We start from the raw sequence: 14,400 nt of genomic DNA on the forward strand, positions 1-14,400 counted from the left end.
CACTCACCTCTCTTGTCTCTTGTCTCTCTCACTAGTCTCATCTCTGCACTGATGAAGGTTCCCCAATCACCTCCAGAAGCCCAAACCTGCGATACGACTTCCGGATACGATTGGACGGCGATCCGACTCGCTTTGGAATACACTCTGGCATGGGTCATTGCATATGAAAGCAGTACGTACCTCGAACATTGCTCACAAGATGATGCTGATTTGTCAACAGATAACTTCTGTTAATGTCGACAACCCAGGCACAGTAAGTCATAAGTTCATCCTTAAGCATGTGTAAGTACTAACCTTCTAACAGACAATGCTGAGCTCGTCACTGAGCTTGTCATGGCCCTTGGAGACAGGGGAATGACCCACCCTGTTGACAATAACAGCGAGTTCATCATGGACTCCGATGAAGAGGACATCGACTTGCACCCCGTGGCTGTCGCTGCTCCCACTGCCACCGTCGCTGCTCCCATCGTTGCCACTCCTGCTGCTGCTGCGCCGGTGTTCACTGCACCTGCAAACACAGGTGTCCTTCCAGCTGTTCCCACTGCCATTGCTCCTGCTGGCCCTGCCGCTCCCACAGTCGTTGCTCCCCCTGCCCCTGCCGCTCCTGTAGTCATCGCTCCCCATGCCCCTGCCACTCCCACAGTCACCGCTCCTGGCCCTGCCATCCCTGTCAGCCCTGCCGCTCCTGTGGTCATTGCTCCAGTGGGTGTCATTGGTCTGGCAGTTCCTGGTGTTCCTCTAGTGGCTCCTGGATTTGATATACCCCCTGGCTTTGCAGCCGCATCGGGAGTTGATCTCCCATATCCGGCTCAGCTGAATAACATTGCACCGTTCTATTGCATCACCCGTGGATGCATCATCAGAGTTTACACCGACTGGTAAGTTCCTTTGTCACATTGTGTTAATATTTACTCATGTCTCATCCAGGAGCCTTGTTGCTGCATACATGCATGGTGTTTCGGGTGCATTCTGCAAGAGGCACCCTACGTACACTGCGGCCATCAGCACCTTCAACACCGCCCTCACCCATGGCACTGTGCAGGTGGTTTGATGGGTGCTGTTGACATCGTGTCAATGTGTGGCAGGGTCGGGCTCCAGTTGATGTTGTCTTTTTGTCTTGAATATTCACCTGACTGACTTCTTGGTAGTGCCAATATGCAAGTAAATACTCTTGCATACTACAGCCGCTGTACTTACGTTCTCCATCATCATTCTATATCCCTCACTCCTGCGTCGTTTATGGACAATCGCGATGTGATTTTATAAAATGCATACTTTTTTGCGAAACACGTGTAAGAGCATTGAAATATACTTCAAATTCCGGGGTTTTGGCAGTCCAGGCCTCACTCTGAACCTCTTTTGATGGGATGGCGTGCTAAGTACTTCACACAGAATGCTAAAAAAAGCGCCATCCATAAGCAAAAACAAGTATACAATAAGTCAGCTAAGTACGCAAGGATCATTGCTATACTACACAGAATCTCACACCATGTATAGAGGCCACAGCACAAGGAGTCAACAAAACTGATGGCAATACATTGCATGCGAGGAACTCTACACCACACCATTCACTGAGTCACTCCCTGACATGCTGCCGATCTTCATGCAATATGCGCGTCATGACTTCCCACTGAAGTTTTGATCAGTCATTGCGGAAAGCCCCCACCTCAGTTTATGGACGCATCCATACACCTTTGACCCTCCGAGCCACACCTGGACCTTGAAGCTTTTGCGAGGCATAGTGAAACAGATCCATCTGTTCCAGTGGGACCAGATGGTCGCACGGGGACAGGAGCGCCACTACGAGAGCTGGCAGGAGGAAGAGGGGTGGGACGCCAGAGCTGAGTGTGCACGACAGGAGCTCTGCACGCGGATCGCAGCATGGAGGAGCGCCAGTGACAGCACATGAGAAGATGAGTTGGGGGAGCTGTATTTGGAATGGGGGGCGAAGATAATCTGTTGCCTCAGCAAGGAATTAGACATCAGGTGCAGAGGGATCTTTGCGTATAACGAGGCGCACCGTGATGGAGGATTACCATTCCAGTGTATGAATATGCGGTAGTGTAGACACAGAATATATGATCGATGAGTTCTACTCCAGAAACCTGGACAGCAGAAGGCAATCATGAGGGACGGCAGCGAAGAGCACAGAAACCTCACGCCACAGATCTAGATGGATTGGGACTTCGTACTTGAGCGTCACGATTGGCCTTACTCACAATCTCTGTTCTGCACCACTATTATCAGTCAAGTACTTATAGTTGCTAGTGTTACATACACTAGTAACCTACCAACTCATCCACAATAAATTCTAACAGCTTGTGACTTCTCATCCGTTCGAGCCACCTAGATTGGTTTGGACAGAATTTCAGTAGGACACTTATCCACTTGCTGATTGGTCATTTGATTGGGGCACGTGAAAAGGTCTTCACATGATTTGGCAGAGTTTGAACCTTCATCCAGGTACTATATCAGACTGTCCTCCTTTGTATCCCTTCTCTCTTCATGACCATCATGACCGGTGGTTATCATTGCCCACTTTTCACTGGGAGGGCCCTCTTGTCCCTCAAGGTATGTCTTCATTGGTTGGTCTCTTGCTTCAGGCTCTGATCGAGGTGAGTATTCGTTGGTTGGTTTGTTCTTGCATGTTCTAATAGAATGGTGACAGGTGTTGTTGTCGGTGGCCGCGGCAGCTCGTTGCAGCTGAGATATGATGCACGTCGGTTGGTCTCTTGCTCTGAGCTCTGATCGAGGTAAGTGGTCATCGGTTGGTTTGTCCTACTGTGTTCTAACAGAATGGCGACAGGTGTTGTTGTCGGTGGCCATGGCAGCTCGCTGGTTGTAGCTGAGATATGATGCACGTATGTTAATTTTTTTTTTGGCTCCATGTTATGCGGACTGATGTTACTCAGGGTTTCGTCATTCAGGGAAGGCTCTCGTGGTGTCATTGACATCTTGCAGATTGTGGATGACTATGAGGTAAGTAATGTCTACTTGCCTGATGGTGGTTCTGTCGCGGCGTCTCAGATCTGACATATGGTAGTAGCAACGTGTCAGTTGTGTGCCGGCTTCGTGATGTAAGTACTTGGGGACTGAGAAGATATATACTGCACATCCAATCTGAAAAGGATGTGTTGTCCTGTATGCCAGTTTACTGATTGAGACTCATTTAGGCTGCGAGGGTGTGCAATTCGGAGAGAGTGACACAATGTCACTTCAGATGGAGACAGCGATGTCATGGTCCATGTCGAGGGTGACACTGTGCCACGTCGAGAGAGCGATGTTACACTAGGCTGAGATTTGTCGATGAGGATAGATGTTGCCCCAGGTTGATAGTGGAGTGACATTTCACCAGGGTAGTGCGAAGGTGTGGTACGTGTAGAGAGTGATGTTGCATCACGACGAGAGAGCGATGTTATGCCAGGCTGAGGCGGAGTGATATTTTCCCGAGGTAGTGCGAAGGTGTGCGATGTTGAGAGTGGGCGATGCGACCGTAAGGTTGGGAGCACGACGTCACTCTAGGTCGGGAGTATGGGTGGTGGGAGCGACTGCATCAGGCGGGGAGGTTGGCATTGCATGAGGTCGAGAACATGACATTGGCCAGGCTGGAAGCATGCATCGGGTTTAGGGTGCAACAGTGAATAAGGTCAGTAGAGTAATGTATAGTCAAGAATGTAGTGGCTTTGCAGGCTGAACGTCATATGTGCGCAGTCGTCCGAGGCAGATATGTAAAGGTATCTGATAATGTAAATGTCATATGGAGTTTTAGGGTGATACTTAGCGGTGTCCTGCGATTGGCTAGTCTTGTTGGAACTCAATAGATGCTCAACTGTGCATTTAGCTCAAGCCTATCCTGACAGCTGCATGCTGCACCTGAAATCTTTGGCCCTTATTCAAGTCACTCCATCATCCAAGTGTGTATACAATGAGGTCGGGCATCTGGCTGACTGACTATAGATTCTTGTTGACGACTTTTGGATGTTACCCAAATGCCAAGGTTTAGTGCACAGCTGAAGTTCGCAACGGGAGTATGATATATCAAGCCCTGGTCACTAGCGCATCTTCCGGATTTGCTGTACATTATTTGTAACATCAGTAGGGGTCTCTGACACCATGCACTGTCACACAGCAAGAATACCCATCCGATAGACTTTTTTTTAGCAACAGCCGGCACCATTTCTTTTCTCGACGCTCATTTTTTCTGCGTGCCCCTCTATGTTCTGCCAGACTTATCAACAAAATGAAATATTGGACGCACTTGAAGTCTTTCTGCCATGCAGCTGTCTCCATAATGCTGAAGAAGAAATGAGCCCTAAATTGCGAGGAGTACATTGTCTTGGATGGCGATGCTGATGGCACCAACAACAACATCCACTATTTGCAGGACATTGTACATCACACAGAGTACGTGTCTGGAGGCAACAAAGTTTTCACCAGAATGTCTTTCTACACCGCTTCCACTATGAATACGGGTGCCCAGAGCACCCCATCATTTGATTTTTCCGAGCTCTGTGGAACGACAAACACTGCTATCATAGACGATGATGAGGACATCGATATTTTTGACCTGGACCCTCAATATCTAGAAGACATTAAGAATTTGCTTGCATGTAAGCCTTGTCGGCATGGTGCAGGAGTAAGTCTCTGCTATTTCCTCTCTGGCGGCTTTTTGATATTGGGTCATTAGGATAATCCTCTCCGGGAATAGATCCCAGAGATTGACAATTATCTGTCCGAAATGCTGTGCTTGGAGGGGCGCTGCGGCTATGACTCTGGGTGGTGCCAATTTTGCGAGGAAGGCTCAGCCATGGTTCGCAGCCAGGACTGCTTCGACCTCGCCATTTACTGCTGTACATGTGAAGTCAATTTCCACAAGCGCACACCTTTTCATTGTGTGCAGGTGCATCGGCTTTACCATTCTTTTAATGAGGTGTAGCTGATCGCTTGCTTGCGAAATACAGACTTGGACTGGATCCCACTTCCAACCAAACTCATTGAAAAATCTTAGATTACGAGTCCAACTGGGTCATGGACTCACTTATAGATTCGAGCACCGATGTCATCTGCCTGTGCGAGCCACAGGGGATGATTTCCTGGTGCTAAATACTAATGGGATACATGAAATCGGCCTGGATTTTTGCAGCTGCGAGACAGCTAAAGTGCACGCTGTGCAACTCCTTCGTGCACAGCTATTTCCAGCCACGTCAACAAACCCCAAGACTGCTGCTACTTTCCATCTATGCTGATATGCGCACCTGCTGACTACTCAGTCGAAGACATCTGGCTACGAGTTCTACCAGAGTCTTGCCCGGCTCACTAATAATACTGACTGGCGTACGAACGCCCAAGGTACATTGCATGCCAATCTACAATTCTCTACATTGCTAATGAGGTGTAGGATCGCTACCCTGCCTTCATGCGTATTATGCATATGTGGTGGCACCTGAAGATGCTGAAGCGAGCTGGTCGGGGCCATGATCCAGGTGGTGTGCGAGCGACCACTCCTGGGTCTTGCGTGGTTCTTTGCCCGGCCTGTCCCCACCCTGGAAAGAATTTGCGTCCAGACTGGGAGGAAGCTCCAGAGAATGAGAAGTGAGTTCTCAATCATTCATCTTGCCTATCACAGCCTGATAATTTACCTAATGGTAGATGGTTGTACCAGCTGTTTATTGGGCTCAACGCAAATTTCCGCCTCAAATGCAAGAAGGTTTCCTCAGACAGTGTTGATCCCGGGCTGAATCACGGCTACGCCTACTTCGTAGAGGAAAGGGCATACAAGGAATACCTCAGCATATACGACTCTCTTGTGACGGAAGAGCAGAGTATGTGCAACAACCATGATGCTGTCAAGTTAGCCAATATGAGGGGCTCGGTCACAGGTACAGCTGCAAGTGGTGTCGGTGCCGTGACGTGTACACGGCATGATATGAGGCTGCCTTGCAGTGTCAGTGATCTCCAGAAGGGAGAATGGTAAGCTAATGTTCATGGTGGTCTATATTCTGGTGCTGATCATTGTGCAGGTATGTCAACATGGATTACATGTTCTTCTCGACCTTGGCCAATGTCCCATCAAAGGATGTTGTCATCTCCTATGACATCGCTTGTCAGTGGCATAAAAACTTGTGGAAATGGTACCAGCTCTACAAATCTTGCCCATTCAAGAAAGATGATCACGACTTTGTCTTCCTAATCCCGAAATTCCATATCAATGCCCATCAGAAGTCATGCCAAGATAATTACTCATTTCACCACACCTTGCATGTTGGTGAGATGGACGGTGAGGGTGTCGAGCGACCATATTCAGACTCGAACCTATATTCCTCAAGTACAAAGGAGATAGGCCCCGGTTCACGATGCAATTTCCTGGATGATGCGTTCACAGATTATAATTGGAGAAAAGTTTGCGGAATGCGTGAGTGCTGTATCAAGATCCTTTGAATATCTCCAGGCTAATAAATGTGAAGCCACACTTTTTTTGGTGAAGATTAAAGCTGCATTACCTGAGCACAATAAACAAGTCTTGGCATTTGCAGAACTTAACGATGCGATGGTGCTGGAGGATTGGAACTTATGGAGAAACACTGTCAAAACATGGGAGAAGGACTCATCCAAACTGAACCCTGTTGTTGCGACCTGTCCTAGTAAGTAGTTCAATTGCGGTGTGCAATGTCTGTCTGACATTCATACACATTCAGCGGTGACTCAAGTGGCTGTGCACCTGCAGTTAGCCAATGAGGAGGCTGTGGAGTTAGAGAATGGTGTGCAAAGTGGGATGGTGCATGACCTGGTATCCCCAAGCGTGATGATAATGGCCGGAATCGAGCTCCAGGAACAGCAGTAAGCACCAGTTATTGTAATTCAGCTCCTGTTCTCATACATTCATCTTAGATATCACCTTCGGCACGACATAGTGACCCTCGGGGCACATTCCACAGATCTCCAATGTGCCAAGATGATTGAGCGGTGAAATGCACTACGTCGCAAGATAGAGGCTTGGACATACATCCAGCAGCTCTATATCCCTGCTACCGTGGCTCTGCGCACGCGAGCTGTGGCTGCTGCCGCTAAGGAGGTTTTCACGCAGGATATGACACTCTATTTGCCATTGGAACTGCCCGCAGTGACACCTTGTGACTCTCACCTTCAGACATATGAATTGCATCTGCAGATTGCCCAAGCACATGACGCCTTAGAAGATCTGCGATGGCATCTATGGCTGCATATGCATATGTACAAATTCAAGGACCATTTTGTTCATGGACAACGATACCTCATGCGAGCAAAGACATCCATCGCGCATATTCAGGAGAAAGTCAATGCAGACGCAGCCCGCTATTGTGGTGCCTTCAATGCAATCAATTCACTGTCCGTCTTGCTCAACGAACCTTCAAGACCCCACAGCTTGGCCCTGCTGCAAGAGGAAGACATGTGGGGAATGACGGAGGCTGGATTGGGTGAGACCCAGAGCTGCAAGAAGCTGCCTTGGATATGGTGGACACATGGTGTGGGGGACACCAGCACGACGGACGCCGGTGTCAATGAAGGTTCGTCGTTCCATTTCTCTGTTGATGAATGATCTGAAAGCTTTCAGATTTCTTCAGAGCTCCATATCAAGTGGTGCAATGCCCGTGCTCAGGCTTATCGCTGGATTGAGGAATGCTACCAGTTACCTGAGGAGATGTGGAGAGTCATCAGTTTTCATGATTGGATGTGGTGGTGGTGGATGGAGCAAATTGACACGATTCCAGCACGATCGCCTGAACATTTAGAAGGTGCCACTGCATATGCATACCATCAAGCAAAAATCTGGGAGTCTATGAGAGATCACTGCAAGTCTGTATGGCACTGTGTGCCTGCCTGGCTGCAGGCGGGAGGCGACGTTACCGTAGCTGTGGATTCTGCCGAGGTTACCCTTCCGGAAATGGGTCTGGTGATTGGACCTATGGACATTCTTCCACCGCACACATAAGCTAGCATGTCCGCTTCTCTCGTGGGTACCATTCCGGCATCTGCCCTTTAGCAGGTTAATATCAGACAGGTCCGCGGATTTCTGCCCATAGCTTCCAGCAGTTGTACCCCTTTTTGCAGGTCTCCCCAGACACTCAGAAGATGTTCCTTGGTGGCTGAATGGTATAACATGTAGCATTGTGCTCTGTTGATATTTTTGTACAAATATGTTGATTTTTGTGTGACATTCTCTAAATGGAAACCTGTTGCGACATATAGAACTGAATAACAAATCTATGACAGAATGAAGGCGGGCGGTGCGACAGGGCGCGACAGGAAGGTGAGATTTTCTCGCACGATCCAGACCGAATCTTAGAGATCTATGAGATCCCGACATCCTACCAGATCTACCAAAACAGCGGACAAGCAGGGAGGACCGGGAGGATGTCAGCCACCTAAGGGAGAACAAACATGGCATAGAAGGGACTGTTGAGGACCACAGAATGATGTATCAGAGCCTGTAGTAGTTATCACCGTCAATGTATCAGTCCCTTATTCTTGTGACCATACTTGATATATCAGTATGCCAGGGACAGGTGTGAGTGTCTGAAATTCAACTTATTTGAACACTTATGGCCTTAAATAAGGGTTGTCAGATCCAAAAGTCTAAATAAGTCCCTAAGAGAAAGTTGGGTTTTCCTGATGTAAAAGGCAGTGGCAGTAGTTGAAAGACTGAAAGACTCTCTACTGTAGTTCAAGGATGGTTATATATACTTCAGATGAGGTGAGAACATGCCACAAATTGCAACAGTACTCAAGGACCCAGGCGATTCAGACTCGGAGTTTGTAGCCAATTGTGCCTCGTGGATATGACACTCTAGTTCAACTCTAGTTGTCTCCGAAACATCAGGAAAACCCCACTTTTCCTTAAAAGGACACTTAAATAACTTAAATGGACTTATGATCCTTATTTAAGGACATAAGGACATAAAGGGCCTAAGGCATATTCCCTGAGTGTCTGAAATTCGACTTATTTGAACACTTATGGCCTTAAATAAGGGTTGTCAGACCCAAAAGTCTAAATAAGTCCATAAGAGAAAGTTGGGTTTTCCTGATGAAGTTCACGGAAGTCAGAACTCCAACGTGGGAGAAGTGATGTTGCGTATGTGTCAGACTCTAGAAGTGAACCTGTTGACAGTGAAGAGGCACTGCCGTATCATGCGAGTGTTTATTGAAGTGGTGTTATGTCCCGTGTGTTTTTTCAAAATTTCAGTAACACACTTATTCTTTGCCAAGAACAATGGTTGATCTTCCACTGCCCCAGCGGGGAGAAGCACCTGGAACCACAATATGAAAGGTTGGTGAGAAGTGACGGTAAGTACTCCTTGATTAGGACAAGCACCCTACGTACCTACATTCTTGCTTGAAGAGCAAGCTATCCCAACTAGGGCTCGCAACCGTATCGTAATTACGGAAACATCCCAGTTCGTATCAGATACGGATCGTAGCGGCGCTCGCACCAGTCCCCAACTCTGACTGGGTGCTCACAGTTTTTGAGCAAGGGTGTATGATCAATACATATAGTACAAGTACAGGTGGTGTGGTAGTTACAGTAATCAAAAACTACATGAGCAAGCCTTCATTGTCCTAGGCTCATAGATACAGCCTTTAGTTACCTGCAGGAAAGACAGTTGTTCCTTTTATACCATCATTGTCAGTTATAAAGGATAATCTTTAGTGCTTATAAGTTACAATTAAGGATAAAATCCAGGTTTAATAAGCAGGTCATGTACAAGAATAATCTACTGAGATTATCCTTGGATTATCTCAAATCACTTAGGGTGCTTTAACCCTCCTAACATGCTGTACATAGTAGGATTAGACATGGATAATCCTATGATTATCTGCTATATATGATCCCTCAACTTGTAAAAGAGAATGATAATCCAAGAGATCATCCTCTTGTATAATCTCCACTAATGTAACTAACACAACTCATACCAGCAGATTATCCACTGTTAAACATCATAAGAATTGAAGGAAGATGAGCAGGTGTTGTAAGGGATTATCTAAGGATTATCCTGTATAAATAGCATAAGGATCAACAAAGGATGAGTGGGGGTTTGTAAGGGATTATCTAAGGATTATCTCAATCATGAAACAACAGAACGACACCGAAGAATAATAGTAAAGGCATGCGTGGAGAAAATGCGACTGAACCTTACATCGGCCTTACTTCGAGAATCTCTTGCGTTCAGTAGGGATAGCGATACGGGTAGACTTGCACGGCAGAGTCGCAGCCCGTGTTAGTCACTTCTCACCGGCAACACTGCCTGCGACACTGTAGATACAATGAGAAAGTGTGTAAAATAAGTAATGATAACGTACCGAGGTTTCTTTGCTGGAGCCCGACCGCCACCCTTCACGTTTGATGCAGACTAAGGCTCACTGTAGGTATTCTATTAGTGACAAATAAAGCAGTTACACAATGGAGCATGCATTGTGGAGGTTGTTTGCGCCTCCATCCCCTCCTCATCTTCGCTGCCTTTGCTACCTTCTTGTCATCCCACCTGTCCTTGGGGTGCACGTCCGGATCATCCTTGCCTTCCGCATTTGTATCACTGTTGAGCTGACCGGCACTGACATCGTCATCATCGCGCTGTCCTCCATCATCGCTGTTGTGATGTCCTCCGTCATCGTCATCATTGTGTGCACCCTTAGTGGTCAATGCAGACTCAGGCGGCTCACTGTTGGTATTCTATTAGTGACAGATAGTGGTTACACAATGGAGCATGCACCGTGGAGGTTGGTTGCACCTCCGTCCCCTCCTCATCTGTCCTCCATTGATGTCATCGCGCTGTCCTCCATCGTCATTGTCATCATGTCCACCATCGACACTGTCATGCTGTCCTCCATCGTCATCGTGGTGCTGTCCATCAACGCCATGTTCACGCTCGCCCTCGTGCTCTCTCTCACTGTGCTCATGGTCACTTCAGCGTTTGTTCTCCTTCGACACACGAGCGCCCTTCGACTTCATAAGGTTAAGTTTCCTGTGCGATGGGGAGAGGACGACTACACTATCATCGTCATCATCATCCTCTTCTGACTCAAGAACTATGATGTGGCCGCCATGGGACGATTCGCCTAGAATATTGACATTCTTGCGACCTTTGATGTCTTCAGGGTGTACCATGAAGTGCAAGGCCACAGCGGTATCCTGACAGTCGTGCATCTGAAGGTAAAGGGCCATGACTTCTGCGGCCTTCATCTTCTCTGGATCCCCGAGAGATCCACACCACATCTCGGGCATCACGTCGCACATGAGATCATTGAGCTCATTCCACGGGAGATCGGGAGGATCCATGACTGGATGGTGAGAAAAGTCTATTTCACATAGTTAGTACGATAAAACATATTTCAAAATGAGAAGTACATACCCCATAAACCTTTCAAGTATTCCTTGAGAGTCTTTCTCACGCGCACGGGGGTCCAGTCATCCTCCATTTGTAGAAGAACGGGCTTGCCAGTCACGTTGTCAGCCTTTCGGTTGACAGCTGCGGGTACTACTGTAAGGTTTAGAGACCCAGGTGAATGCACAGCCTAAAACTTACAAAACACTTGCTCCGCAAAGTGCATCCACCGCAAGCGTTCAGCTTCGCTACCCCCTTCGAATGTTGAAAAGTGTCCCGATTCTTGATTCAGCATAACGTTCATGCTGAGAATGACATGAGAATGAGATAATACAAACAAGGGTGTGAACTTACCAAGTGAAATGAGTAGCTCCATCTCGGGGTTTATAGACCATCTTCACATGGAAGCCGACATTCTCACTGGCTTGCCCGCGTTCACCTTCCAATCAAGGCCTTCAGACCCATGGCCACTGTGACGAAGAGGGTCTCCTGGTTGCTGCCGTCACTGATGAGCTTCGACAATACCAAAAATGTGCTCTGGACTTACACGGCGATGGCCTCATCGAGGCTCATATTTTCCTCCTCCTTGCGCAGCACATCCGCTTTCTCGGCCCACTCCTTCTGCTCCTCCGCTGGCAGCTTCTTGAAAAGTGAGGCCTTGAGTGAGGAGATAAGTCCCAGGCAGTTGCCATCATTCACTGTGCCGCTCGCCTTCTCGCGTTCCAGCGACGCGTTTCATACCTTCCACCTCTCCTCAGAATTCACCCACAATGCGCTGGCACCATCGTGACGGATGCACATAGAAAATAGCATGCGTGTGTTGGGAGGAACACGTCCGTCACCTTGAATCTTCCGAACCCTATCATTCTTGAAGAAGTGCAGAACCTTCTGTATGTCAATTCCTTAGCATATTTGAATGAAATACTGATGAGAGTGACACTCACCTTACGAACTGTCAATAGTTGCATGTTCTGAAGGCGAGGAGAGGCCTTCTGTAATGCCTCTGCCATAACATCGAGGAGTTCCTTTCTTTGCACGCTGCCGAGTTTGAACACCTGATACTCCGCATGTTTTTCATCGAGTATGCTGAGCTCGCCCGGCTTCCAACTAATGCATTTACTATCGTCGAGCGAGGTTGCTGGCATCGTCAGCGCACTTCTGATACAACGAGGTGAGATTAACTCACCAGCATTCCACGGTTGTGATCTTTAAACATTCCTAGTGGATATACCGGCTCTTCCGATAACACTGCACCTGAGACATGGTAACCCTGATCGGACTTGTTAGTTTAGCCTCGCGATATGCAAAATATAGTGTTATTGGCTGCGTTACCACTAAGAATGTGCTGATGCTAAGTGGAGGATCTTCAGATTGAATGCACGCAGATTTGATCTCACCAGGTTGAACTACACGGACACTTCCCCATTCAAAAAGTAATATCTATCTTCCTGTTGAGACTCCGGTTGGGTGAGCTATTCCAAATTAGGTCAGTCTACATTATGTAGTAGATCTCTTTGCCTTCGACAATCTCGATGACCTCACCCGGAATGTCATCATTAGGCACAATCTCTGCCTCCACCTCATCGTCCGTCAGCTCTATATCGTAGTCTGTCACCTCATGCACCTTGCTGTTGTCCATCCATTTCGATCTCCTCCTCTCCATCTCCATGTTCGGTGATAATGCGTGCTTGCCCACACGTGTGCTGGAGCTCAGGCTACCCCCGGCCTTGGAGTTCCCGCTAGTCGAAGGAGTTGAGGGGATATACCGAGAGCCGGACAAAGAGGATGATGAAGTGTTGGGATCGCTCTTCACGAACGTGTCCATGGTAGCCAGGAGCGCAGAGAGATGCGTGCTCACTGCAGCCTGTATGTTAGAGATCTGAGCTTCAGTCGGATGCCACGTGCTCCCCTTCTCGTGGTAGATGGGGATCCCTGGGTAGCAAGTACTGCTTGTCGGCGTGCTTCGGATAATCTGTAAACTTACGCAGGTGAGGGCAGTAGCACTGGTAGGGTGATAAGCCTCATGCGTCATCGACGAGCATGGTCTCGATAAAACTCTGCTTGAAGGTGAATTCGAGGTAATCGTGGCAAAGTATTCCCCGTGCTGGAATAATGAGAGGAATGTCTGATCTCTGAATAGAGCATTAGCATGCTTGGCATCAAACACTAGATAAGACTTACCTTGCACACCACAAGCACTGAGACATTGCCAGAGTCCAATGGAGGATGCCCACGGTGATGCAAGGCTGGCGACATGATGGGAGAACTTGGCGGCAAGCTGGTGTCAACCATGGGGCTTGTCAGCAGCATCGTCGCCTCAGACTTGGGGCTGTCAGAGTGCAAATAGGCCGCACCACCGAGTATGGGGCGCGGGCGAAGTGCAGCGACATCCTCATGGCATTGCACCATATTGGCCGTCGTCATTTGCGCTCGGAGCCGCTTGAGATGGCGGGCACATTTCGGAGTCACACGACACTGGGCAAAGGTAAGAAACTATTCAGTAGCAAGATTTTGAACCATGCTTACAGTCTCGAAGAGCATGCCGAGGTTGTCCACATTGTTAACGCCATAGCTCACCATGACGGCGTGGCGTTCATCGGGCTGGATGGCACACGTTATCAAGGACGAGACCAGGACATCACGCCGAGGCAGGAAGCTGTCGATGATGGTTTTGACGTGAGGATCAGTGAAAATGGGAGCCATATTCTGGAGCTGAAGGTCAGTGCATTCATGGCTGGCATTTTATACTGTAAGTTTTTGAGCAAATATACGTACACAAACAGTGTCGAGCCATCCACTACTGCAGATCTATCGGGGAGGGGCGTTGCACGTGAGCTGAAAGCCTATGGGAGACAGCAATGAGTAACAAAGATCTAGCACACAACATAACTACTTGACCTGTTTCGCTATTGCAGATCTATCGGGGAGGGGCATTGCGTGCAAACTGAAAGCCTACGGGAGAGAGCAATGAGCACGAGAGAGTATAGCATGCAACATAACTACTTACCGTGATTCCGAGCACAACTCAACACAGTAAGATCAT

The 14,400-nt window shown here is 48.1% G+C and overlaps 7 protein-coding genes across 7 annotated transcripts; 4 read left to right on the plus strand and 3 right to left on the minus strand.

Annotated features, from left to right (window-relative positions):
• Positions 1 to 333: 333 nt before the first annotated feature.
• Positions 334 to 1,051, plus strand: SCP_0603490 (hypothetical protein; the record flags this gene model as incomplete). The annotated part of the gene is made up of 2 exons (XM_027759482.1): positions 334 to 878; positions 928 to 1,051. 2 exons carry the CDS (start codon positions 334 to 336, stop codon positions 1,049 to 1,051), a joined length of 669 nt encoding a protein of 222 aa, XP_027615283.1.
• A 4,365-nt stretch (positions 1,052 to 5,416) lies between these two features.
• Positions 5,417 to 6,967, plus strand: SCP_0603500 (hypothetical protein; the record flags this gene model as incomplete). The annotated part of the gene is made up of 6 exons (XM_027759483.1): positions 5,417 to 5,592; positions 5,650 to 5,970; positions 6,021 to 6,412; positions 6,465 to 6,641; positions 6,696 to 6,837; positions 6,889 to 6,967. 6 exons carry the CDS (start codon positions 5,417 to 5,419, stop codon positions 6,965 to 6,967), a joined length of 1,287 nt encoding a protein of 428 aa, XP_027615284.1.
• A 306-nt stretch (positions 6,968 to 7,273) lies between these two features.
• Positions 7,274 to 7,969, plus strand: SCP_0603510 (hypothetical protein; the record flags this gene model as incomplete). The annotated part of the gene is made up of 2 exons (XM_027759484.1): positions 7,274 to 7,544; positions 7,602 to 7,969. The coding sequence occupies 2 exons, from the start codon at positions 7,274 to 7,276 to the stop codon at positions 7,967 to 7,969; spliced, it is 639 nt and encodes a 212-aa protein (XP_027615285.1).
• A 2,466-nt stretch (positions 7,970 to 10,435) lies between these two features.
• Positions 10,436 to 11,053, plus strand: SCP_0603520 (hypothetical protein; the record flags this gene model as incomplete). Its single annotated transcript, XM_027759485.1, has 1 exon — positions 10,436 to 11,053. The coding sequence occupies one exon, from the start codon at positions 10,436 to 10,438 to the stop codon at positions 11,051 to 11,053; it is 618 nt and encodes a 205-aa protein (XP_027615286.1).
• Positions 11,054 to 11,792: 739 nt separating this feature from the next.
• SCP_0603530 (hypothetical protein) lies at positions 11,793 to 12,502 on the minus strand (the record flags this gene model as incomplete). Its single annotated transcript, XM_027759486.1, has 4 exons — positions 11,793 to 11,853; positions 11,905 to 12,014; positions 12,099 to 12,245; positions 12,302 to 12,502. 4 exons carry the CDS (start codon positions 12,500 to 12,502, stop codon positions 11,793 to 11,795), a joined length of 519 nt encoding a protein of 172 aa, XP_027615287.1.
• Positions 12,503 to 12,849: 347 nt separating this feature from the next.
• Positions 12,850 to 13,182, minus strand: SCP_0603540 (hypothetical protein; the record flags this gene model as incomplete). The annotated part of the gene is made up of 1 exon (XM_027759487.1): positions 12,850 to 13,182. The coding sequence occupies one exon, from the start codon at positions 13,180 to 13,182 to the stop codon at positions 12,850 to 12,852; it is 333 nt and encodes a 110-aa protein (XP_027615288.1).
• A 196-nt stretch (positions 13,183 to 13,378) lies between these two features.
• SCP_0603550 (hypothetical protein) lies at positions 13,379 to 14,060 on the minus strand (the record flags this gene model as incomplete). The annotated part of the gene is made up of 3 exons (XM_027759488.1): positions 13,379 to 13,489; positions 13,539 to 13,832; positions 13,884 to 14,060. The coding sequence occupies 3 exons, from the start codon at positions 14,058 to 14,060 to the stop codon at positions 13,379 to 13,381; spliced, it is 582 nt and encodes a 193-aa protein (XP_027615289.1).
• Between the last annotated feature and the right edge of the window lie 340 nt (positions 14,061 to 14,400).

This window comes from Sparassis crispa (genome assembly GCF_003851025.1).
Source record: "Sparassis crispa DNA, contig_000005F, whole genome shotgun sequence".
Taxonomy (NCBI): Eukaryota; Fungi; Basidiomycota; class Agaricomycetes; order Polyporales; family Sparassidaceae; genus Sparassis; species Sparassis crispa.